The following is a 27,558-nucleotide window of genomic DNA, read 5'->3' on the forward strand; positions in this document are numbered from 1 at the left end:
TACTAAATCAATAACAAGCTCACAAGAAACCCAACCCTGAGACTTTGTGTAGCATTTCCGAGTTCAAGTCAAGTTTGTTCATTCTCCTTCTAGCACGCTGCTTTGTCAGTTTGACTTCTGAGAAAGCTGACTAAATCAACTAGCTGAAGCAAAGTGGGACTGCACAATCAATCCTGCACATGTGACATTTAAGATATGTAGTTTGCCTTCAACTGCACAAATAAGGTTGTCCTTCATGCAAAGAACTGGATGGTAGAGAAACATTAATGAGAAGAAAAATAAACACTACAGATGCATCAGATGAGAACTGAAGAAAAACAAATAAAACTACACCCTGCTGCCACCTTAACTGCACACCTTTTGTTATTATTCTGTGAAGCAACGGACATAAAATCAAATAAACACGCACACTTTTACATTTTACAGAGAGCTTGGGCTCACTGGCAGGTTTCTACACGCGGGTAAAGCTAACATAAACTGCTTAACTTCCAGTCAAACCTGCTGCAAGTTAAACTGCTTATTAAAAGTTTTTCTTTTTTTTTTTTACATGCCATTGCTCAAGCATGACCTGACAGAAACTTGGCCACCAACACAGAGTGAGAGCATGCAGGCTTCCTTCTAACATAACGGTCAATTCTTAAGAACCTGTTCACACCCTAAAGGTAATATAATGGGAGTTTCCTTTGTTTGTCCTTGCTGACATGACAGGGGCTTTAAAATGTAGAAGTGTTGCTTCACATAAGGAAATGGATGCATGGTTAAAGCTGATTCTTGTACATATAGATAGCAGGAAATTCACTCTGCATCAACTTGGGCTCCAATTCCCCTAGAATTGTGCAAATCCTAAATATCACAATAAAAAACTGGCAATGGAAACACCCACATTTAAAAAAAAAAAAATATCGCTAAAAAGTTTTTATGCTCTCACAGGAGTGATGGCAAAAAAAAAAATAAATAAATAAAATAAAAATCCTGATCAACCTCTATAACTGTTCTCAAATTTCAGCACAATATCATTGCACAGAACACATTACACCTTTTTCCATAATAACGTCCCGTTGAATCAATGACTATTTCTAAAATAAAAACATTCTTTTCTAAATTGCTTACAAGCAAAAAATGTACACACTTCTAAAATGTGCAAGAGATTATTTTAAAAATTAGTGTGACCTGTTCTTTGGCAGAGCCAGATTTGGGTTTTACACACACATATATACTCCATGTAACTACAATACAGTCCTCACACATGTAATGCCTTTAATATCTAAAAATAAAGTTTTCCAAGTTGTCAGTGACAAACTGAATATACTACTAAACCCTGTTATGGAGTGCCCATGTTAACTATCTGTGCTGTAGACGGGCTCAAAGGTTTGATTTCTTACACAGACTCAGGCTGTTTGAGGTCTGACATGCGAAGATTTGTGCTCGCTGAACCATGTAAACATGTAAACATTACGGCATTAATCGGTCAGGATGTCTGTGGTTTTTTTTTTTGCTTTTTTTTTATCATGGAGGATGAGACGTTTATCTTGAAGGTGGAAAATCACAAGATTCTCCTGTGATTTCGTGATCGTGCGGATCCAGCTAGACGGGCTGCATTTGTGGGTGCCTCGCATTTGACACGCTCCTGGTATGAATTGACCCGCTGTGGAGGTCGGAACGAAACTGAGGTGCAGCCGGAACACGGTGCACACGCATGCAGTGGAAATTGGTGATAAATGGGCCTTTACACTTCCATAAAACTCACCTGATTCCTGCATGAGAAGTGCCGAGTTGAAGAGTGCTAGCTTGTGGCGTGGATTGAGCTCCAGAGCGTGGTTGAAGTTTTTCAGGGCCTCTGATGGGTCTTTCATCTCGATGTTAACGATGGCTAGGTTGTACCACAGGTCGGCATTGGTGCGATCCAGCTCCAAGGCTCGGAGGTAGGCGTCACGGGCTTCTGTCAGCTTGTTCATCTTCAGCAGTAGCTCGCCTCTAGGGAAAGAAAAAGCACAGTAATTGTAGTGGATGAATATGGCAATAAATCCAACTTTTTTTTTTAAAGCTAAAACAAATCATATAACGTAACATTTTTAATGACGCCGTCTTGTACCTAATAACTAAAACTAAAATCTAGAAAACGTGGCACATTTTACAAACTAGAATTATAGAATGAGATTGACAATCAAAAGATGACCCTCCTTTACTGAAATGTTTTGCAGTATAAATTGATTATTATTAAAAGGTCATCCTGATAAGGAAGGAATTTGTGTGCTATGTGGCATTTTGAAAAAGACGGGAATTAGATTGTTGCAAAGTTCATAACGTCTTGCCTGCTGATGTAGGCTTGTTTGAAGTCTGGCCTCATGCTGATGGCTTGTCTGTAGAGCTGGTCAGCTTCCTCCAGTCGTGAGTCATTGGCCCGGATCAGATTTGCTAAGTTTATGTAGACATTGAGATGATTGGGGGCCACGCGTGTCGCATACTTCTTACCTGGAATAACCTGATGAGCATTCAACAGATAAATTATCAGTCTTGGGCGCATTTGTAGCATCTGAGAGACAATAATTTTTTTCTAGGAGACCAGATTGTGATGATATTTTGACTCAGCGTAATGGATAATTTGTGTTTGTAACTCATTTTCCTGACAATCAGTGATCTAAATCTAGATGCAGGCTCACTGGTTGTGGCATCTGGTGACAGCTGGATGCTGACGTCAGACTCTGCTGCTTACACTGGTAAACAGACTGATGAGGGGGTTGCAGCTTGTGTGGGAATTAAACCAAGAGGGAGCTGATTATTGTGTTCAGACTGGACAGAACTAATGTAAAAACAAAAAAATGAAAAACAAAAAAACTAAAATAATAAAATAAATAAATTTAAGTATTCCAATTTTTCTAACAAGAAAGACAAAAAAAAAAATCATAAAATTGTTCAAAAAAGAAAGAAATAATCCACCCGATCTGCCGCCATCATGCTGTAAACTGTGCCAACAATAAGTTTCATGATGCACACTGACAGCAGACAGTCTGGCTTTGCAGAGTCTGCTTGCATCAGGCAGCAGGTATATGCCATGACGACATACCTGTGGCATCAGAGATTTGGCAACCAAGTAAGCATCCTCTGCCTCTTTGGACCTGTTCAAGTTCTTGTAGGTTCTTCCAACGTTCATGTGAGCCCCAATGTCATCTGCTGTAACATTGTGCAAAGAAGATGACAGAGAACACAAGTTTACCATTTTTACAAGCTAATCTCCACTAACACATTTACCAGTCTCAACTCCATACTATTTTTCATGATCTGAAAAATACTGATTATTTTAGAAATAATTTTATTGCAAAAAGGCTTGAACCAAAAGAAATTCTGCTGGGTCCATTTGGACAAGCAGAACTGAGGCCTGATAAGTACAGCAGGAAATTCTCACTGGGTGAATGTGTTTACATTGTTAATCTCAGGGAAACACTCATGGGTGGCGAACCGACAAAAGCACCGATGCCTCATCTGATGACAAGTTTCCTGAGACCTGATGAATTAAAAGAATCTAAAAAAGGTTTCTGGAATAAAATGAGCTAAAAATTTAGTTGAGGTCTGTTTTAACTGCAGTCATGAGATTATGAAATATAAATGGATGGTCTCAATAACAACAGGCTTTTAAGCATATGTGGAGAGAAGACCTATGGAAGCATTCAGTGCTCCAACAGTCATCCCTTTCATTATCTCTAGTGAACTCATTCAATTTAACCCTCATTGCATAAAAAACCCCTCTGACATGTTACGTTTATATTCTAGCAGCTGCAGTGAAAACAGTCTGTTGTTAGAACAATCCATCCATACAATTGTGAGGCAATAAGATCTTATTGTTGAACCACCTTTAGATTTGATTATGGCAAGGATTCAACTCGGCTTATGCAACAATCTCAAATTAAGTTGTGTTTTTTCTTTTTTTTTTTTAATTGATTATGTATTGATGAATGGAGTAAGACTGCATGATCCCAAATATGGTCACTGGGATTATAATCTAGGCTGGAGATGGGCAATTTAAATTTATTTTGAATTTGGCTAATTAAACCGACCTTCCCTCGTTCGTTCCATCCATTCTCTATACCGCTAATTAAAATTCAGTGTCAAAGGGAAGCTGGAGCCTATCCCAGCAATTCACAGGTGAGGCAGGGTACACCTTGGACAGGTAGCCACTCCATCGCAGGGCCAACACAAGCTGCAATTCCATTAGTGTTTTTTACAAAATAAAAGCGATATTTTCTAAAATTACAATTGCGATTTGCAGGTGTTTCCATTGAATGGTGTTTAGCGCATTAGCCGTTATTCTCGTAAAATCTCATCCTGTGAGAGTCCACTTTGAGGAGGATGAAGATTTAAAATTTTTTGTAAGTCTCTACATTTTGCGTTTGTTTGCTATCAAGAATGGCACTTATATTTTTTTCTTTAATTATTGTAAACAGATTTCTGTCTCTTCCTGCGTCTACTCATACCACACCATCTTTACTTAAAATAAACTGGTCACGTGACCCCCACGTCATGTCCGAGGACGTATACATGCAAAAAAAGTGTTTCCATTACTAGGCCTGTCACGATAACAAATTTAGCTGTACGATAAATTTTCTCAGAAATTATCGCGATAAACGATAATATTGCGCAGAGCGCTAATGTGTCATTTTGAGACCATTCTCAACTAATATAGTGACATATGCCGTAATAATGCAAGTACACATTTTCAAAGGTCAATAAACTAAATAAATAAAAGCGCCTTTTTCACTGTTGCATCTTCAAATAAACTCCAGACAAGTAGACAAGCATGCCGGTTTTAATGACGAACCAAACTTCAGCACTTTACATCGAACAAAAACCCGTGTTCTTCTTCTGCTCTTCAAAATCTACTGCTTGTGAAACAAAGTCATTCTGCCCTCTGTTGGCCTTATAAGTAACTACAACCCAGCAGTTAGCTGGGATACCACATTCACATACGCCGGGACACCGGCCCAAAAGTTATGCGGCCCACTGGGAATCCTCCCAAACCTCTCGATTAGCCGGCATTGCTCTTAATGTGTATTTTGTCATATACGGTAGTATATAGGCTGATTCTATTTGCGTAATGTGCCTGCGGATTACAGGGGTTATTACGGTAGACCAGGAAGTGGGGGCTTTGTACTGACGTCGTAAGCTAGAATGTGTGTGTTCTGCTTACATGTGGGAAGCAGCGAAACAATAAAAGAGGAGATGCTTGCATCTATTATTTACATATTTCAGCATGAGAATCGGAGGTTTAGCGCGAGAGCGTGAGAAGCCACTTAAATACGCAAGTCTCACGGCCATTGCGTGTTGGCAGCCGTGCAAAACAAATGCGGCTTACCGGCTCGTGCTGCAACATGCTGCAGTCAAGTGTGACACTAGAGAGATCACTCCGCAAGAAACCAGAGCGTTTAGTCGAAATACTCCATAGTGAAACCTATTGTCATACACAGTCTATGGTAAAGGGGGGACGAAAAAAAATTATCGCGGCCGGCAAACTTATCGTGCTCTTATTTTCTTATCGTTCAATTAATTGACTTATTGCTTATCGCGACAGGCCTATCCATTACACTTTTGCGATATACTTCAACATGTCTGAAAAACCACTTCATGACAGCATAAGAACTTTTTAGCGATATTTGAAAGGTTTTTCGAAATTTAGGTGTTTTCATTAACGGTTTTTCATTGCGATATTTAGGTTTTGCACAATTCTAGGAGTATTGGAAAGGCACTCATAGAGATACAAACAGCCATTCATGCTCACACTCATTCCTTGGGAGAATTTAGAGTGACCAGTCAACCTAACCTCCATCGTTTTGACTGTAAGAGGAAGCCATAGTACCCAGAGAGAACCCATGCATATGTAAGATCCCTTTACATTTGGCAGGATCGGCCAGTATTTCCGATGCTAATATTGGTATCGGCCCAACTCTAATACATGCAAGAATATCCAAACAGTCTGTGTTCAAATAACAACATATGTGACATTTTTCAACAATGTTTCTTTAATCATTAAAATTAAAATCTGACAAGCAACAGTATCATTTCCATCACCTGGCTATGATTTACAAACACTCTGATGTCAGACTGATGGGTCTTACCTGGTTGGACGTGAGTGGCTTGCAGAAAATACTGCAGAGCCTTCGCATAATTGCTCTGATTCTCTAGAGCATGACCAACATTGTTCCACAGCTTTGCATTATTCTTATTAACCTGAAATGACAGACGCCAATTAAACATGATTACTCACCTGTTTCTGTTTGTTAAAGGTTCTTTAATCAAAGATAAATCTCATTAAAACTTTTTATCATAAGATGATCAATCATTTGTTAGAAACTGTAAAACTGCCATAATACCTTCAGGGCAGATGTAAACAAGGTGTACTCTGACTCCCAGTCCCAGTTCCTGTTGAAAGTCTTCACTGCATGTGTAGTTAACAGAACTCCAATCATCAGCCAGGAAATCTTCTTTAGATTTCTACAGAAATAGTTTAAAGACTTTGAGATTAAGCTGATTTGGACAATCAACCAGACACAGAGATGTGGTGAAGAAAGACGCAATTTGACATTACATTGAAGGAAACTTTCTCAAACTTTACACAATGTAGTCTATTTTGTTCTTTTCTATTCTACAGTCATTTAGCTGGGCAATATATCGAGATTTTCAAATATATTGAAACTTTATCAAACGCAAAATAGAAGGAGGGAATATCGTTTATATCGAGATAGCTTATTTTCAGTTAAAATAATATTTTCTTTTGCATTTTGCACAGCTGTATTTTTGTTATGGTCATTGAAAAGTATTTTTCATTTATTTTGTTTTAGGAGCATTTAGTTTAATATAAAGCTACTTTAATTTCAGTCAACTGTTTTAATGTACATGTGCTGCCAATCCTTAATAAAAGTGTATTTAGCACTGAAGGCTGTAAATTAGAGCTGTCTCTTTGGTTACTTGACCCAAAAAATATATCGAGATATATATCGTATATCGTGATTCAGGTAAAAAATATTGAAATATAAGATTTAATTCATATCGCCCAGCCCTATCTCAGAGTAAGTACAACACAAGCAAGAATTCAAACAAGATGGGACATCATAATTAAGTGGTAGTCAGACTGCTGTGAGTCCACTTGAACCCAAGTGCTGTCATGTGGTGCTAGAGGCAGTGCTGTTTTTTCTTTTCTATAATTTTCCTTTGTTTAAGAACAAAATCAAGATTTCATCCCACAATAACATCTTGAGCGCAAGTGCACGCAGCTTATTCAGTGCTGAGTTGTGCCAAAGAGCTGGACAAATCTTTCTATCTCATTCAGACGAGTACAAGAGTTAAGCTAAGTGCAGAAATGCTTGTTAAACAGGTAAGTGGATAAGGACTCTGCGAATCGGACGGAGTTAGGTAGATCGTTCCACCACCGGGGAACAACAGAGGAAAAGAGTCTAGCTACTGATGTGGTGCCACCTTGTGGTGGGAGCACTAGGCGTCTTTTACTGGCACAGCGTAACTGCTGAGAGGGAGTGTAGCTCTGGATTAAGGGATGGAGGTAGACAGGAGATGTTTGGGTTATTGTTTTGTAAGCCAGAAGCTTTGAATGTGATGCCCTGCAACTGAAAGTCAGTGAAGAGCGATTAGCAGCATGTAACAGGAAGTTTTAAAGTGGATGGCCTCACCTACTCAGTGTAACTCCAGATTGTGTTTCCTGGTGCTTTTTCCTTCTTTTATCCTTGTGCTACATCATATTCAGATTCATTGCCTAATTTTACAACTTCTAAATGAATTTTGCAGTGGGAATTATTTAAATCTGTTGGATCAGAGAGTTCATAGGTATCAGGGTTACTGAGTAAACACCAACTCTGTTCTGTTTTATGTTAGCCATGCCATAATGCAGCTGGACTTAAAGGCCAATTTCCACCAGGTGTGTGTACGCCACAGCCTCCGGAGCTATTTGTGGCTATTTTAGTTAATGGTTTGGTTCAAACTAAGTGCCTTGTCGCAGCTCTCCACTAAACATATGCGCTGAGTCTATTTTTGACTGAGCACGCTTCCAAAACACATCAAGCTCAGCAGTTCAGATAGGGGCAGACAGGAAATCAGACAAACGAGCAGTATAAAAGCTTCTGGTAATTTTCTAAATAAAAGCTCCCCATGTAGATTTGCACTCACTATGCAAACATTACATCATTAATCGGTCAGGGGGTCTCAGTGTTTGTTTTTTTTTTTTTTTCCCTCCATCATGGACGACAAGATGTTTATCTTAAAAGCGGAAAATCGCTAAATTATCCAATTATCCTGTGACTACGTGATCTCGCGGGTCCAGCTAGGCGGATTGCACCCACTGGCGCTCCGTATCTGAAACGCTCCTGGTGTGAACTGACCCGCCACTGAAGTCAGAACGAAACTGTGACACAGCTGGTACGCGGTGCACACACAGCTGGTGTAAATTGGGTGTAAGAATTGTTGCAGAATAGTGCCGGCATATCTTTCATGTGGAAATATTTATGTTCGGAGTCCAAGGGCTGCTTTTAATGTCTAATATTCCACACTTTCACATAATGAGGTGGTAGTAACAGAGATCTGGTTAATACTATCAATTTGATTAGAAACCTAACTCAGCTAACTCAGGCTAAATCTCCATTAAAGAATTATGCTAAAGCTGGCTCTCAATTTATAACAGAAACACAGAATCAGGAGCCAATCATCAGTGCACACTGGAGGTAACTATAGAAAACAGACAAGTTTCTGCCGGATTGAAATAGAGTAGAAAAGATCACAGGTGTGATTCAATTTGTCACTCTAGATCAGTGTTTCTCAAACCTTATCGAGAGTACATTCAAAACTCTGCCGCCTGCCTCCTCACCCACAGTTGTTCCCAAAACCACATCACTCCCATCCTGCAAAACATTCAATGGCATCTTATCCCATACCGCATCAAATTCAAAATCCTATTGCTCAGCCATTATGCACTCCATAACCAGGCCCCCCCTTACCTAAAGGATACGCTCCACCCCTACACCTCTTTCTGTATTCTCTGCTCCGTCGAACTCCTGATCGTTCCCAGGACCAAACACCCAACCTTGGGTGAAGGAGCCTTTTCTGTCGTCGCCCCCAACCTTTGGAACTCTCTACCACAACACATCTGAGACACCACAGACCCTACCACCTTCAAATCCAAATAAAAAAACTCACCTGTTTTGCTCAGCTTTTCGCACATAAACTTTTTGAGTTTTTAATTAACTTCTTTGTGTTGTTTTACTCTTGTATTTTTGTTCTTAGCCTGTTCTTTTATTTGTAAAGCATCTTTGGGTTTTTGAAAAGCGCTATATAAATAAAATGTATTTATCCAGCGCTATACTATAGGTAACTATAAATCTGAGCAAACCAAAATAACCTGTGAAGTTCCCTAAAGCTCTATCCTGGGGCCACTGCTGTTCAACATCTACATGCTGCCACTCGCTTAAATTATGAAAAACAGCTAAATATCATAACACAGTTATGCTGATGACACACAAATCTGCATAACCATCTCAACAGGAGACTAATGTCCGATCAAAACACAGATCAACCTCATCGATCAAATTAAAGATTGAATGTGTCAGAACTTTTTTCAGTTAAATGAAGAAAAGACAGAAATAACAGTTTTTTGAGCCAAGGAAGAATGATTAAAAGTCAGCACTCAGCTTCGAACAGCTAAGTTCAAAACTAAGAACCAAGCCAGAAATCGGGGAGTTGTCATGAACTCAGACCTGAATTTTAGCAGTTATATAAGACCAGGTTTTCTGGTTCATGTAAATGATCGTGGTGCACCGCCATGGCAAAATAAAAGCCGGCATGCCTTCAGAATTTTGAATTACAAATGTAAATTATATTCTACGAATGGATCCATATGAACATAAAGTCTATATATCCGCACATTTACACATATTAAGGGTGAAACTGTACTCAGGAAATCTAACACTACTCTGCTAATAACTTAATTCTAAAAAATGAACAAGTCTCCTTTTCCTGTCCGGTTCTACTGTGGCTCGTTCAAGAGTGGTGGCAGCGGCGATAGAGCGGAGTAATTGCCACATAAACCATGAGAAGTAAGAACTTCTCAAGACCACAAGACCAAGAAAAGCAGGTTGAGAAAAAGGTTGCGTCACACAGTGGCAGTTAGTCCAGAACATTGCTGCTCAAGTCCTCACTAAGACCAAGAAAGTAGATCATATAAGTCCAGTCCTCAGATCTTTACACTGGCTTCCTGTCTGTCAAAGAAGTGAAACCCTGCTGTTAGTTTACAAAGCACTGAATGGATTAGGGTCAAGTTACATCCAGGATCTTCTGGTTTGTTATGAACCAACCAGATCTCTCAAGTCATCAGGGTCAAATCTACTTTAGTTCCGACTTTGGGAACAGAAATGTGGAGAGGCAACGTTCAGCTTTTATGCTCACATGTGGAACAAACTCCCAGAAAACTGCAGGTCTGCTGAAGCTCTCAGCAGTTTTGAGTCAGGTTTAAAAACATTTATATTTGCTTCCTTTTATCAACTTTTATTTCTCGCATTTTATTTATTTTATTTTAGCTTTTTATTAGTTCATTTAATTTTTTTTTTTTATTTCTTTGTAAAGTTTGTTTTTAATGTACGTTTTGAATTGCTTCCTGCAACCCACTGTAATGCTTTTAATGTTTCATGTAAAGCACTTTGAATTGTCTTCAACATGACACATGTTAACATGAAATGTGTTACAACAAATAAACTTGCCTTACCTATCATTATTAATAAATTCAACATTTATATTTTTAGAGGAGATTTTAAAATATTGACATATATATTGTGTATCACAATAAAGCTAAAAATATTGCGATATTAGTTTTAGGCCATATCGCCCAGCCTTAGTAGAGAGCTTCTCATATGAAAAGAGTATACAGTTAAAAGATTTAGTTTCCTCAGAAAGTTGAGCTAGAAAGGGATTGTGGCCCACCACAACCTTTAGGCTTGTCGGATGATTTCTGGTTGTCCCAGAGTGCTATAAAGAAAAAAATTTAGAATGTGTGGTAGCAGTGGGTAATCGCTTTGCTTCTAGTAATGGGAGAAAGGACTGTATTTACAGAATGTGTCTTCCATTGTTCAGGTTTTCTAGGGAAAGAGGGATGTGAGTAAAGTCTTTTCATTGATTCATTTAAAAGAAAGATGACATGTTTTATTGACAAAAACTCACCCTTTATGCGAAACAAGCTTGAATCCATGTGCTACAAGAACACAAAATCCCATACTGGGAACATAAAGTACTCTCTCTGCCACAACAAAACCCACAGGGAAGAAGAGGTTGGACGCTGGAATAAAAGGCAGTACGATCAAAGACAAAGCCTGAGGAAGAAAAAAACAAAACAAAACAAAAAAAAGATTAGTGCAGAAATCTTGATTCAAGATGTTTATCAAACAAAGAATATTAACAACAACAACAATAATAATAATGGAAATTTGGTCTTCACAAAAGAGAAATTCTAATAAGCATCTACATACAAGACCAGCTAAAATTGCTGCAAGGGTTAAATAGATGTGTTTCAACCAACAGAGCTTGTTTACTTTTTGTCTTTGCTTCTGCTATACTCACTCAAACTCTGTTCATGTTTTACCGGTTTGTGTACCACCGTGAAACAATCAGAAATTATTACGTTTTAAATGCTGGAATTCGGGCTTCTCTCTCTCTCTCTCACTCACATGGTGAGTTCCAGTTTTTTGGTAAATGAAAAGGAGCATAATTAATTTTTAGTATTTAAAAGTGAGATGTCTGAGATGGAAAATTTTAAATGAAATGTTGACAATACATGATCGATCAGAAATGTTTGGACAACACTGTCCATTTATGTGTTTGTCTTTAAATTTTTTTCCCTCTGGGACTCTGCTTAGCCTCTAGTTTCTGCAGTGGAAAAGAAGAAAGGAATTATTTTCTTTAAAAGGGTATACTAAAACTTACTGACATCCAGTAATAAAGATGAACATAACAATGACTTCAAATGCCAAGCACAGTTGTGAATGGAGAGTTGTCAAAATTCTTTCAGGGGGAAAAAAAAAACAAAAAAAAAAACATGTTTTCATCTGCAAGTGGATCCAGTGGCATCAGGTACAATGATGACAGCTCTACAGGTAAATACTTCAGAATTGTGTACATGTGTACTGTCATCTTCTTTGTGCTTTTTAAAGTGTTACTTATTCCAAACGGTGCTCGAAGACCTATCAAACAAAGCTGGTATTGTAGTTTTAAAACTCAAGAGCTATCATTTCACACACACAGTAGTTTGTGTAAATATGGCAGCTGTAACGCATGTGGAGCCATATAAAGGAGATTTAGCTCATAAGAGAATAAAAATAAAGTCAAAAACTAAGCAAATGGGCAGAAAATTGTGGGAAACTGGGAAAGAGCTCCCAAAAGACAATGAGAAATGTTTTTTTTTTTTTTTTTTTTATTAAATGCGGTTTTATCCTGGTGGATATAAGTTTTGAGGCAAGACAGCAAAGGTAAGACATTTTATAACTATGTTTTACAAACATGAAGAATAAATTGGGCCTTCTTTTGCCTCTGGTTTGGTAAATCTTGGTCATAGTGAGATGAAACAGTTTTGCAATCGGTGAGATGGGAGCTTTCAGTAAAGGAGCCGTTTGTCCGTGTTCATGCCGTCGGGTGAACATGGGGAGCCATAATTTGTGCTTAAATACTTTTCGGACTTTGTGCACCTGGCCTTTTAATTGTTTGTTGTCTTCACTGTTTGGTGGTGATAGAAATGGTTTTACTGAGCTGTTAGATGAAATTCTGGACTTTCTGTGGATACCACATGTTTACTGTTACATTTACGGACCTGACGTTAGACCCATTAAACCCCTTAACTCCCAGTACCTGAGGGTGCAGGTGCAGAGGTGAAGCTAAACAGTCAAGCTAAGAATGCAAAGTTAGAGAATTTATAGGCCAGAAATTTGCACTGAAGGTGCATGGATGGAAGTTTTTGTGCATATTGTGAATATTTCTCTCTCCTCACCATCTAGAAGCTGTGAGATTCTAATCCTGCTTTCTGTCTGTTCACCTGATGCTGATATTCATCACATATTGTTCCTTCTGTGTTTAGAAGAAAGCAGCTTCACAGCTTTAAATTCATCCTGCTGACTTTTTACCTTTTAATTAGTAAATCCTGAACATTTCATCCTTCTTTGTCATGAATATTTTATTTTATATATATTAATAAATATTTTAACTGCTGCTCTTTAAAAAGAAAACTGCTGCTAAATCTGTTTATTTGTTAGTGTTTCTAAACCAAAATTTACTGTATTTTTCTCATAAAGCTGGAGGCCTTCTTTTAAAGGAAAAGGACATTTTGCACATAATATAATTAATCACGATTAAAGATTTAAATCCTTGCCAAGCACAAAATTATTTATATAAACACGAGTTCGATTGGAAATATTTCATTAACTGTTTGTGTGTCAAAACTTTTTTTTTTTTTTTTTTTTGATTACACCTGCATAATAATTATAATTTGTAAACAAAGAACCACAAAAGGTCCCTCTGTGGATCGGTGAGGTGGACTGGGGAATTTAGTCCAATATCTGATCTGTCAATCACAAAAAAGGGTTGACAATGTTAGTAGGTTCCTAAAACAGCAAAACAATGCACTTTAAAAAAAAGATTAAATAAAAAAATATGAGCAAAAGATCACTAAAAAATTATGTCTGATGGGCTGTGTAGAAGTAAAAACATTTTCAGGTGAAACTGCTGGGAAGCATCAAAGTTAAGTGACATTTTGAACACATATTTGTTGTAGAGGTTTTATTTCTTCTCACTTGAGAAACTAAAACCACAATAACAAAAAAAAAGTTTTGTGAAGCATAAGAAAGTCAGATTTTGAGTATCCCATGTTCACAAATAAGTGTTTGCTTATAAAATAGTAAGGCCGATTTATTTGTATAGTACATGTCATGCACAAGATTATTTCAACGTGCTTGAAAGAAGATTAAGAACATTAAACCGGGATGTAGAAGAGGCATTAAAAAGTAGAAATTTTATTCCTTATTCTGTTATGCAGGGGTATAAGAGTTTACTAAATTGAAAAGAGGATAGAAAAAGTAAATGGAAATTTATCATTCATCAGTGTTAATAGGTTTTTCTAAGAAACTGACTGATAATCTCAGTGTGAGTATAACTGGTGCATAAGTAGAGTATAAGATCCCTGCTAGTAGAAAAAATAGCTTTATGTACCACGATAATCTTAGGTTATGAGTAAACCTTTCAGGTTCTTCATTAATTAACAACTGTTATTAATAATAGTAGTAGAGACGTTTTATCTTCATTTTTCTTTCTCCTGTTTGACAATCACCGGGGAATCTTTCAGTTTTGGCATGCGTGCTACACAAGACAAAAAAATTCTAAGAATTAATCTTTTTCTCCACAAACATGGATGTTTTCCCCAACTAAAGAAACACATAGCAGTGCAATTTTAAAGCAAAAACAACAACTACGGCAAGTGGAAAAATGCCCTGCATAGCAGGGTTTCTCAGTAGGCAGCTGTAATCTAAAGCTATTTAATAGTCTCATGCTCCATGTGAGACAGCCTGGTAACGATGCTAAGTGGGTTGATGTGGTATATTGTTATGCAACAAAATAATCTTAGCAACCAGAGTAAACAAAGCTCATAATTGAGTGTATTTTTTGTTTATTTGTGTTGCCCTTTCTAGGAAGTTAACTGACTAAAAGCCCGAACTGCCTTTGCGCAACAGATGCTATTTGTTTCGGTATCCATCGGTAAACCATTGGCACCCATGTTTTCCTTTCAAACTTAAACAAGAACCCATGTTTTTATTGGTCATATATCATGGGCAATTTATTCGCTTTCTTTTTCATATTATGCCTTTTATTTTTGTTTTGGTCTCGTTTACTAATGCAACCACGTCACATAGAAAGCATCACTGGTATAATCCCATGACATAAAATCAGAGCATCTATAGATGGGTATGCAAAACAACAGTATCCAGTAGGGTAATACAATTAGTATGTGGCAAACAATGGTGGGTTTTAGCTTAAATTTAGCAGGATAAAGTAGGATTGTCTGCAGTCTCTATTCAGCAGAGGATGTTGAATACAAAGAACCACTTTTACAAAGTTTCTTGTCCTCAAATGGCATGTTGCGTAAAAGAACAACATCAGGAGTTCTTTAACTTTTTATCGAACTCTTTATTAGCAATTACTGAGTTCTGTGAGTTACTGTGTCTCTACACCCACTCTTGACACAGTACCAAAAAAGAAAAACTGTTGGTTTATAAAAGTTTACTTGGTACACAGCATAAAATGTCATGATTTAAAACAAATACTGAGAAAACAAATAGGAAAATACTATTCCATTATGTCTGAAGAATGTACATATAAATGTACAACAAAGGCTTGTACAGGCCAGATGCACATATTATACATTAATAGAAAAAGATAGAAATAACTCAGTTTCCCATTAATACTGTGGTCGGGTTAATAATGAGCCACAGCAATGCTCTATGCTTAGCAGTAACATTTGATCGACTTTTAAAATTTACAATAGAATTATATTGTATATATAGAATTCAAAATATTCATCATGTTTACTGCCCCTAATGGCATGGCTCCATAGTGCCTTATCTTAAATTTTTTCTCTGTAGAGCGCAGCCTTACTTAGTGTTCCCAGGATAGATAAGCTTTAAGTGGGAGAAGGGCTTGTAAAAAAAAATAATATCTTCGCATAAACACACACAGCTGTTTTCCTGTGTTGTCTGAGTCCAAAATGAGCATTCTTTTGCAGAGATGATGTCAAATTACGATGTTTTCATTCACCAGTGTGCATTACATTCACCTCTAAAGTATTTTTCAGCGTTATTACCGCTCAGATTAGCAGCCAATGCTAAGACTGCAGGCACCACCGTTGACAACAGGAAGTGATGTCACCATGCATGTACATATTTCAAAATAAATCCAATATGATAATGATGGTAAACTCAATTCTTTTTACTGAATCGAGTTTGAATGAGTCACTCACCAAAGCGAATCAGGTTTTTGAGTCATTTGAGTCAGTTACCCGGAAAGTACATTGGAATCTACATGTTAAATCAAGTTTCACCTGCTTCCATTTGTGACTGATTCATACCGATAAAACGACTGATTGAAAATAATCTATTTCATTGTGGGAAAAAAGTAACAGTAGACATGCTCACGGTGACATGCTTTAAGTTCAAACTCAGCATCAGAATGATGAAGAAAGGGGATTTAAGTGACTTTAAACATGGCATGGTTGTTGGTCTAAGCATTTCAGAAAGTACTGATATACTGGGATTTTCACACACAACCATCTGTAGGGTTTACAGAGAATGGTCTGAAAAAGAGAAAATATCCAGCAAGCAGCATTTGTCTGGACTAAAATGCCTTGTTGATGTCAAAGGTCAGAGGAGAATGGTCAGACTGGCTGGAGATTATAGAAAGGCAACAGGAAGTCAAATAACCACTGGATTCAACCAAGGTTTGCAGAATACCATCTCTGAACACACAACATGTCCAAACTTGAAGCAGATTGACTACAGCAGAAAACTACACTTTTCTGCCAGCTAAGAACAGGAAACTGAGGATTCATTTCATACCGACTTACCAAAACTGGACAATAGGAGATGGAAAAACCTTGCCTGGTCTGATGAGTCTCCATTTAAGCTGCTACATTCAGGCAGTAGGGTCAGAATGTGATGGAAACAACATGAAAGCATGGATCCATCTTGCCTTGTACTCATGCTGCTGCTGCTTGTGGTGTAATGATGTGTGGCAACTGTGTGATGCTGTCATGTCAATAGGGACCAAACTCTCCGACGAACATTTCCAACAACTTGTTGAATCTTTGATACCAAGAATTAAGATAAGATAAGATAAGATAATAGGCTAGGTTGGTGGTATTTAATCTGTTGCAATTAGTGTTTTTTCAGATGCCACACAGGTAGATTTGATCTACTAATCAAAGGTCTGTTTAAGTCAGTCTGTGACTGATTTGAATGCACCTCAAGTTTCCTACAAAACATTGTGTACTAGCATTACTAGTATGGGTAACATAAAGTGTCAAAACAAGATTATTTTAAGCAAAAGTTAATTTTTCTTATTTTTTATTAAATTGCAGCTAAACTAGATCAGCTGTAAAGCACGATCCAGCACACCTTCAGGCGACTGAAATCAAACTTTGATCAGGATAGATGCAAAAGCAACCTCAATACAGATATGGAATCTGTCTCGACAAAAGAAGACTATCAGAGGGGAAAACAAGCCCAAGAGGTTGGGATGAGCTAAGAAGCACCAGCATTTCAAAGTGGATTACGGGAAAGATTTTCAATAAACTTAAGAGATTTTAGACTTGTGTGTGTAATATAACAGCATGTCTGAAAACATTCAAGTGAATCCCAATGAATCATGGTGAAGGGATATACCCAAGTCTGAGGGTGTTAAGCCACTAAATTGGACCCCTGCACTGAAATAGACTTCACTTTGACCAAGTAGGACTTCTTTCTTTAAAAACATACTGCACCCTCTAATTTGCACCAAGAAAAACTAAGATTAGTACTGCAGTGGGATGACCAATGTTTGAGTGCTTTTAAATAATTTGAGCAAACTTCCTCTCACCATGATGACAGTCTTGGCAGAGCTGTGTCTGTAGCGCAGGCTGTGGTGGGCAAGGAGTCCCAGAAATACGTAGAACACCAGTGTGGCCAGGTTACGAAGGTCTATAAGGGACTCCACCAGGGGGATGGTACCCATAGTCCAGTCGCAGCACAGTTCTGAAGGATTCAACAGAAGCCATGCATTCACAGGAAGCAGGTAGTTGAAAGTCAGCTGTCTGGTGGGAGTGGGACTGACTGCTGCCGGGTTATCAAATCTACAAGAGGACAGAAAATAGTAAATGTAATTTGGCGAGCTATGCATAGAGCAGGGAGAAGTTGTCATACCTAGGACAAAATTTAAAGGATTAATTTTGCTATCAAAAATATATTGGCCGATTAGAAAAAACAATTAGTGTAAATAAAACATTCTGTTCTAATTCTAAATAGAAATACAGGAGAGTAAAAGTTTGTGGATGCAAGAAAAAAGAAAGAGAAAAAAGGAAGAATTGAACCAGATTAAAAAAAAAATAATAATACATGTATGTACACAGACCATAAAACCATATGTACTAAATTACTATTGACTGCATCACTTCTTCCAAAATGAGTGGTAATAGTACTTTTTCTGTCACCAGCCATGAAGAAATGCTGCCAGAAAATTGCCTCTGTTACTGCGTAAATTTTTGAGATTATACAATTTTAGTTACAGGGTGTCAAACGTATGGCCCGCAGGCCGGATCAAACCCGCAAACAGGTCCAATCTGGCCCGCAAGATGATTTTGTAAAGTATAAAAATGAGCTGTAATTTTTCAATCAAAGAAACTGCTGTTCCAATTGTGTCTACTGGATGGCGCAATAGCAATTGTGTTAAGCAAGCAAACTGTTTATACCGGGGCAGAGCAAGTAGGTCAAGCAAGTGCAGCCAGTCCGGATGAGCTACTTTGTTTTGCCCCCATTACCCTAATATGTCTCTGTCAAAAAGAGAAAAGTGGACGCAGAGTGCAGAGTGTTCCAAGAAAAATGGTCAACCTCCTATTTATTCACGAAAGTGAACGGGAAAGCTGCATGTTTGGTGTGTTCACAGCATGTTGCAGTGCTGAAAGAATGTCAGTCTGACAAGAAACACAGTGGCAGACAGGATTTCTGAACTTTCAGTGGATTTGGACAGCCAGCTGAAGCAAAAAGTAAAGTCACTTATTGCGTTTTTAGTTGCAATTGTTGAAAGCATGGACATTACAGATGTAGCACAACTGGCCATTTTCATTCAGGAGTTGATGACACATTGACCGTCACCGAGGAGTTTGTGGAGTTGGTGCTGATGACAGATATGACAACATAAGCTGATATTTTCAAGGCACTAATCGGCGCGCTGGACAGGGTCGGAGTATACTGGTCCCGCGCTGTCAGCCTGGCTACAGATGGTGCACCATCAGTGATTGGCCAAAAAAGCAGACATCGTGTCAAAGTCCAGAGAGAAACTGCAATCTGCAAATGGAGGATGTGATTTTTGGACTTTTCACTGCATTTTACACCAAGAGGCTTCGTGTTGAAAGTCATTAAAGATGGATAACGTCATGAAGGTGGTCATCCAAACTGTTAATTTCATCTGATCCAGAAGCCTGAATCACCGTCAGTTTGACAGCCTTCTCAGAGAGAAAGGCCACATCTATGGCCTGCCATACCACACTGAGGTAAGATGGTTAAGCCGAGGTGCTATGCTGAGGCGTTTCTTTGATTTAGGAGAAGAAATTCAACAGTTAATGGAAGTGTGTTGTGTGTCTGTCAGCGGTATCAAATCCCCATATCTTGATTGTCAGGTTGGAGTACCACAAGGCTCCATACTCTATTTTACTTTCATTATATATTAATGATTTGCCAAATGTTTGTAGCAATCTTAATATTGTGCTATATGCTGATGATGCTGTTATCTTTACTAAAGCAAAATCTGTTTTAGAAACCTCACGGAAGTTAACATCAGCAATTACCTGTGTAGATATGTGGCTGACCAAATCAAGTCTCTTACTAAATTCCAAAAAGAACTGTCTGCATGCTATTTTCCAAATGTCTACGTGAATTTAACTATGTTGGAGTTATCTAGGACACTACTTTATCTTTTAAAAAACATGTAAAACATATATCAAAAAGTTTCTGCATAGCATGATTTTTTCTCACATTGAATAACTGGTCACTGACAAGTACGACAACCTTAAAGACAATTGAATCACTTTTTTAAAAAAAGCTTTAAAAGTACTTGATAGAAAATCGTTATCTGTCCATCATTGTCTCATACTACAGAAATATAGTATTTTAAGTTTTGCTAATTTTAGAAATTTTAAACTAGCCTGCTCAGTTTATAAGGTTTTAAATGGACTCGCTCCACCACCCTTGGGTGAGTTCATTATGGTCAAAACCAGTACTAGCGGTAGGGTAACAAGAGCCTCTACCAGAGGTGATTGTGTAATACCCTATAGACGCACTACTTTCAGCTAGCAGGTGTTATCAGTCAAGGGTTCAGAAATCTGGAATAATATCCCAGCTGCAATAAGAGTCTCTACCACTTTCAATACTTTTAAAATTAATTTGAAACGACGGCTCAAGGGGAACCAGATTTGTGATCATTGATGTTGTGCTCTTATGTAAATGTTACTGTTGTATGTCATGATTGTGTTTTATTGTGTTGTTTTTCCCATGTCTTATGAATTGTCATTGATAATTTGATTTGAATATGTATATTATGAGAAGTTGTAATGTCATTTGTTTTTATCTCTTTGACCTGCCAGGGACTACAGATATAAAGTAGCCTTCAGGCTAATTCTGGCATTTTTACATTTATATGTTCATGCATTGTCCCTTTGAAATAAATAAATAATAAAAAAAAATAATAAAATAAAAAAAAGGGCAAATCAGTTTTAGAACTTCATTCCGCAGAATGGATGCAGTCCCTTGAATTTATGGTGGATGTTACAGAGCACCTGAATACATTGAACAAACAGCTGCAAGAGCGCAACAAAGTTGCCACGCAGTATTATGACAGCATATGTTCTTTCAAGTTGAAGCTGTTACTGTGGGAGACGCAACTCGCCGGTGGTGATCCAGCTCACTTCCCCTGTCTGAAAAATGTGTGTGCAACCCAACATGTGGCAAACATGAAGCGGTTCAAAGATAAAATAACGGGACCGTTACAGGAGTTTGAGCAACACTTTGAGATTTTTGGTGAGCTGGAGAAAGACTTCAAAATTTTTGGCTTGCCATTCACGGTGAATCCCTCTCATCTGCCCGTCAGCATCCAACTTGAAATAATAGACTTGCAGTGTGACTCGCATTTGAAGGGCAGCTGGCTTGGACACCTTTTATCAGAATATCTTGCCAGGTTACCCCAACTTAGCAGCCCTTGCTGCAAATCTGTGGTGCATGTTTGGCTCACGCACAAGAACTTGAAACACATCCTGAAGCTGGCTGCCACTCAGGATGTGATGCCTGATATTGATAAGCTGGTGAAAGCTAAAAGATGCCAGGTATCAGGAGTCAAATAGACTATGCAGCCCTACTTTAAAGTGCTGAATGAGGCACTCTGATAGAGTTCTGTGATCTGTGATCTACTTCTGTGAATCACTAAGGCATTGTGTGTTCTTTGTCCTCAGAATTTTCAAATAACTTGTGGTGTTTTACGATTAATAGTGATGTTGTGCTTGTACTATTGTGAACACATTGTCCTCAGGCTCTAGCTTTATGTTTTATGTTGATCGTATTAAAACAAAGAAAACAATCTGAAGCGGTTGTTTTTAAGTTATATAAACCATGATTTTACCGGTCCGTCCCACTTGGGAATAGATTTTCCTCCATGTGGCCCCTGAGCTAAAATGAGTTTGACACCCCTGAGTTACATGAATATAAATGGACAACACTCTGATCACTTAATTTAACTTTAAATTTAAACGAGAAAGCAGAGCGCTTTCTCATTTTCCTTTATATTTATTATTCCACCATCAAGGTGGAGGTTATGTATTTACCAACATAACTCAAAGTTATGACTGGATTTTGATGACATTTTCAGGAAATCTCAGAAATTGAATGAGGAACAAGTGATTAGATGTTCTCTCTCTCTCTCTCTCTCTCTCTCTATATATATATATACAGTACAGACCAAAAGTTTGGACACACCTTCTCATTCAAAGAGTTTTCTTTATTTTCATGACTATGAACATTGTAGATTCACACTGAAGGCATCCAAACTATGAATTAACACATGTGGAAGTATAGTACATAACCAAAAAGTGTGAAACAACTGAAAATATGTCATATTCTAGGTTCTTCAAAGTAGCCACCTTTTGCTTTGATTACTGCTTTGCACACTCTTGGCATTCTCTTGATGAGCTTCAAGAGGTAGTCATCTGAAATGCTCTTCCAACAGTCTTGAAGGAGTTCCCAGAGATGCTTAGCACTTGTTGGCCCTTTTGCCTTCACTCTGCGGTCCAGCTCACCCCAAACCATCTCGATTGGGTTCAGGTCTGGTGACTGTGGAGGCCAGGTCATCTGGCGCAGCACCCCATCACTCTCCTTCCTGGTCAAATAGCCCTTACACAGCCTGGAGGTGTGTTTGGGGTCATTGTCCTGTTGAAAAATAAATGATGGTCCAACTAAACGCAAACCGGATGGAATAGCATGCCGCTGCAAGATGCTGTGGTAGCCATGCTGGTTCAGTATGCCTTCAATTCTGAATAAATCCCCAACAGTGTCACCAGCAAAGCACCCCCACACCATCACACCTCCTCCTCCATGCTTCACGGTGGGAACCAGGCATGTAGAGACCATCCGTTCACCTTTTCTGCGTCGCACAAAGACACGGTGGTTGGAACCAAAAATCTCAAATTTGGACTCATCAGACCAAAGCACAGATTTCCACTGGTCTAATGTCCATTCCTTGTGTTCTTTAGCCCAAACAAGTCTCTTCTGCTTGTTGCCTGTCCTTAGCAGTGGTTTCCTAGCAGATATTCTACCATGAAGGCCTGATTCACACAGTCTCCTCTTAACAGTTGTTCGACAGATGTGTCTGCTGCTAGAACTCTGTGTGGCATTGACCTGGTCTCTAATCTGAGCTGCTGTTAACCTGCGATTTCTGAGGCTGGTGACTCGGATGAACTTATCCTCCGCAGCAGAGGTGACTCTTGGTCTTCCTTTCCTGGGGCGGTCCGCATGTGAGCCAGTTTCTTTGTAGCGTTTGATGGTTTTTGAGACTGCACTTGGGGACACTTTCAAAGTTTTCCCAATTTTTCGGACTGACTGACCTTCATTTCTTAAAGTAATGATGGCCACTCGTTTTTCTTTACTTAGCTGCTTTTTTCTTGCCATAATACAAATTCTAACAGTCTATTCAGTAGGACTATCAGCTGTGTATCCACCTGACTTCTCCACAATGCAACTGATGGTCCCAACCCCATTTATAAGGCAAGAAATCCCACTTATTAAACCTGACAGGGCACACCTGTGAAGTGAAAACCATTTCAGATGACTACCTCTTGAAGCTCATCAAGAGAATGCCAAGAGTGTGCAAAGCAGTAATCAAAGCAAAAGGTGGCTACTTTGAAGAACCTAGAATATGACATATTTTCAGTTGTTTCACACTTTTTGGTTATGTACTATACTTCCACATGTGTTAATTCATAGTTTGGATGCCTTCAGTGTGAATCTACAATGTTCATAGTCATGAAAATAAAGAAAACTCTTTGAATGAGAAGGTGTGTCCAAACTTTTGGTCTGTACTGTATATATATATATTTTAACAGTCTGACCCGCACATTTAATGTATTAGAAACCGAGGTGCCATGACGAATTCAATAGACAAATTAATTAGGTCCATCAATTTAATCGGTGTATCGGAAACCGTGTACTGACAAACATTCTGCATGGTTGCAAACTACGATTTTTATTTCACAATTAGTATATCTGACATACACTAATATGCCTAACCAAATTAATACAATGAGTTGGAATGACTCAGTGTCTTGAAACGAGGCAAAATGAGGAAGCTCCAGCTTCCCCATGACTCTTATGTGGTATAGATAATGACTGAATGAATAAAATGAGGAAGTACACTGATCATGCGGTTATACACCTGCTGCCAGCATTATGTCTTGATCATCAGTTGTAGACATCTTAATAGGGAAATGACTGGGGAATGGTGAGCATGTGCCTAAGGCTATTCAATTCCTGGTTTGTTTAGCAAAACTTCCAACTACTGTCAAACATTCAGATTCAGATCTACAGTCTACAATCTTGCTGACCTGACCACCTTAAGCAACACCCAGGTCATTACACTGCCTTGTACAGTAGATATTAGGCATCATGGGTGCAGCACTTCATTTGCTGCTCTTGTTACCTTGACATGATTCAGTCTGGAACAGGGTAAATCTGGATCATCAGAAAACATGACCCTTTTCTGCTGCTGCAAAGTTCAATCTTCAAGTTTTCACACTGATTAGTGCTTTCTTGAGGCTACTTAGCTGTTTAGTCCCAAAACTTTGAGTTATCTTTGTGTTGTGGTTGTAGAAATGTTTTTACTTCCACTATCAAACGCTGCTGTGAGCTATACGGTTGATTTTCTTTGATTTGATTTCACCAACATTTAAGACCCTCATTCACGATTTGCTTTCAAGCAGAATTCTTCCTCAAAGATGATTCACCATCACCCTTGTATGTTTGAATAATGTTTTAGTAGTAGTTATATAAAATTTTGGCCCGCCATTCAGTTAGTCAGAAAAAATTTGGCCTCAGGCCAAATGTAGTTGCCGACCCTTGATCTAGGTGGTACATTTAGACTAAGGCTGGGCCGAGAAGCAAGATAATGTGCCCGGTCTAAAGGTGGATTTATTATGACGTGGCGTCTGCGTGTGGTTGATTATGGCGTAGCTGACGATGGTGAGTGTGCTCTTGCACTCGAGCGCAGTGGGTATGCATCATTTTGGTGTCATGTTGCAGTTTCTCCTCCTAATCTGAAGGTGGCAGCAGGGGTGGTATTGGCTGGTAAACTCACCAGGTTGGAGTTATTTTGATGGTTTACTTCAGTTCAACAGGTATTTTCTGTTTTAAAACAACAATGGCATCCAGTATGGTTCAATGTCTTTATTAGCTTGTGGAAGAAAACAAAGAAATAATTTGATCGGTCTCTCATCAACTTGATCCGTTGGCTGTTGTTTTTAAAAATGGCGGTTACTACACAAATTCAGCGAGAAGATCCAGAAATCCAGAAATTCGTAATCCCAAATTGACCAATCATAAGGGAGTACTTCTGCGTAATTGTCTGCGTAGCTGGGGTGGACGTTAGGTGTGAAAAAGGTGCGTGTCGGGCCTCTGGGGAGCTACGCAGCGCCTACGGCAGTGGCGCAGATGCAGCACGAATATAAATCTGCCTTAACATCTCTGGGCCATCTGGAATATCCATCGCCAGGGTCTCGGCAAAGAAGGCAATCAAGAAGGTTGCAATCTGAGTTCTCTGGGATATCCAAACACATACAAGTTCTCATGCCTGCTCCTCGATTGACGGCCCTCAGTCTTAGCCATTAGCGATGTGGTGCATTTCTCTAGTGTTTCACTTTTAGCCTTAAATGCAGTTACCTGGTGATCACAGTTTTGTAGTGATGTTTCCGCTGCAACCGCTCAACGATTCTTCAGCTAATGAAGAATGTTTAGCAGTTTAGCTTGTCTAGCTTTCTAATTGGTTTTTCCAACACTATTCAGCACAACTGATGAGAACTTGTTTAGTTTAACTAACAGTCCGATGTCCTGAAATAGAGAATAGTGGAGTGTTCCCTGAGGGAAGCAAATGAGTAAACACTGATCAGGTCCTCACTGTGGAAAAAGCTCTGTGAAGTGCAGTACAGATAAACAAAATGAGATTTTGTAGTGACTTTCATACCCTTGGGAGGGCAGGACCTCCCTGAACTGCAGCAGTCTCACTGGTCTTTAAAAGCGTGTTGAAAGGTTGGTCTCGAGAGGGCGCAATCATTAGTACTTGTGCGTTGTGCTTCGTTTCCCTCCTTCAAGAAACATATAAACAATGCTCATTGGAGGATAACCTTTGTTTTGTATTTGTCTTTATTCTTTTTCTTGTTTTGCTTAGTGCATACTAATAATTTGACATCTGAAAACAGAGTAACTTCTTTTCCACAAACACAGGAAGTGTCTTACAACATGGTTAAGACAGTTGGTTAAGACAACTTAAGAGTTTATTTGGACCTCTGTGTGTCAGTTAGGGTCAAACAAACTGTTGAAAGCTAAAACATACATTATTAACCACTAAAGATCTTTTTGGGATGGCAAATGTTGCTCCACTTGTTTATTTAAACTGATATGGAAACTTGTTTTGGGGCTAGGTAGTGTATTATGATTATTGGGTTAATTTAAATTTATTTGAGTGCACTATCTTTCTATGTGGGCAAGGAAAACAAGACAGCAATTTAAATTTTTAGGAGATGTTGAAAAAGCCCCCACATTTTTTATGTTCAATGTGACAGACTGATGCATTTTATTGTTAACATCTTTTCCTCTTATATCTGACACAGGTACTGTCTTTCTGGTGAGCCCCTATACATACATATGTTTTTAATCTAAAAACCCTACAACTACTGAGGCATCTGACATCTATAACCCGTACGGAGAGTGTGGCAAAAATAGAAACAATCGACCTAAAAATGTGACTAAAGATGGAGTTAATTCTGGGTTAGAATGGACCTATTTTGTTTATATAGCTTCTTGTGATATCCCCACATCCTTAACTCATGATCAGTCTCCATTTGTTGTTTTAGTTAGAAACCTCAAACTTCTGTTGGTATTTAAACTGCTCTGGTATGGCTCAGTACGAACTTGTTTTACAGGATCACCTCTGTGGGCACTAATCACAACTGGGGAGGTGATAGTAATATATGTGGGATTGTTATGGCTTGAACACAGAAATCCATGCAGACAATCCGGAGACAGCTTTAGGATTACAGCTGGAGGATTAGGCCATCCAGGAATTTTATCTTCATGCTCAAATTTCTAAGTTGAATCTTGTGCAGACAGTTTTAAAATAGATTAGACTCAATAAATACCTAAGCCAGCACAACTATTAACATTTGAACACTGGGTGTAGTGTTCTCTGGGGTCACCTAGTTCATCTACAACTAAATGCTAAATTACTCGCTCTGAATTATTTCTATAACCACTTAAGTTCCAATTTTAGTTTTTTTTTTTTTTTCTTTTCTAAGCCTAATCCAAAGACATTTACAACAAATCGAATTTGCTGTCACCAGCAAGCCTCTGAATTAAAACCCCCACCAAATGTGCAAATGTGGCTTAATATTTAGTTTGGAGGGTATAACTCACGATTTACTCGCCACTTTAGCAGGTGATGAATTAGTGATGACTTTTTAAGCGAATGAGAAGAGCCGACTCCCATCGGAGAGCTGAATCTTCAGCCGCTGCTGCTCAGGAAGCAGGGGTGGGACATTATTTAGATAGGAACACCACGCAGCCAATCACATGCAAGGATGACTGGGGTCATGCCATTATGTAAAAGAAGGTAGAGTGGCAGACAATCCGAAGACAGTGTAGTGGTACAAAGTAGGGCTGCAACTAATGACTATTCTGATAGTCGATTAGTCACCGACTATTAAAACGACTAGTTGACCAATCGGATTATGTATCATGATAATTATAAATGGATCTTATTTCACTTTCAGCTGAAATTTTGCATAAGGTTGTTAAGTCTGACATGCCTCCTCTTTAAATGTTCGAGCATTGCAGACGTACTTCCGTGGTACACAAGGTCCGCTTTACAAATCTCACATGTATTTAATTTATTTTGTAAGTTTAACGTGAAGTTATCCCAGACTTTTAACGTTTTCCGCCGCCGTTTTCTTCCCTAGTCCGCTACCACATTTTTCCCCTGGCGGACTTT

General features: G+C 38.6%; 1 protein-coding gene across 6 annotated transcripts in view; it reads right to left on the reverse strand.

Moving 5' to 3' along the window:
* Positions 1-27,558, reverse strand: part of tmtc3 (transmembrane O-mannosyltransferase targeting cadherins 3) — a 49,932-nt gene that overhangs the window by 6,952 nt on the left and 15,422 nt on the right. For 5 of the 6 annotated variants that reach the window (XR_006011907.1, XM_041997801.1, XM_041997804.1 and 2 more), the window contains exons 7-13: positions 17,647-17,899; positions 11,203-11,351; positions 6,363-6,483; positions 6,108-6,219; positions 3,065-3,171; positions 2,313-2,482; positions 1,748-1,974 (exon numbers count right to left, since the gene is read on the reverse strand). Coding sequence is in view for 5 of the 6 variants with exons in the window: in XM_041997801.1 (XP_041853735.1) it covers positions 1,748-1,974; positions 2,313-2,482; positions 3,065-3,171; positions 6,108-6,219; positions 6,363-6,483; positions 11,203-11,351; positions 17,647-17,899 (1,139 nt within the window). In the remaining variant the exon portion in view is untranslated. The remainder of the gene's footprint in view (positions 1-1,747; positions 1,975-2,312; positions 2,483-3,064; positions 3,172-6,107; positions 6,220-6,362; positions 6,484-11,202; positions 11,352-17,646; positions 17,900-27,558) is intronic. The other variant, XM_041997803.1, reaches the window with a different exon arrangement.

Source organism: Melanotaenia boesemani, chromosome 10 (assembly GCF_017639745.1).
Source record: "Melanotaenia boesemani isolate fMelBoe1 chromosome 10, fMelBoe1.pri, whole genome shotgun sequence".
NCBI lineage: Eukaryota > Metazoa > Chordata > Actinopteri > Atheriniformes > Melanotaeniidae > Melanotaenia > Melanotaenia boesemani.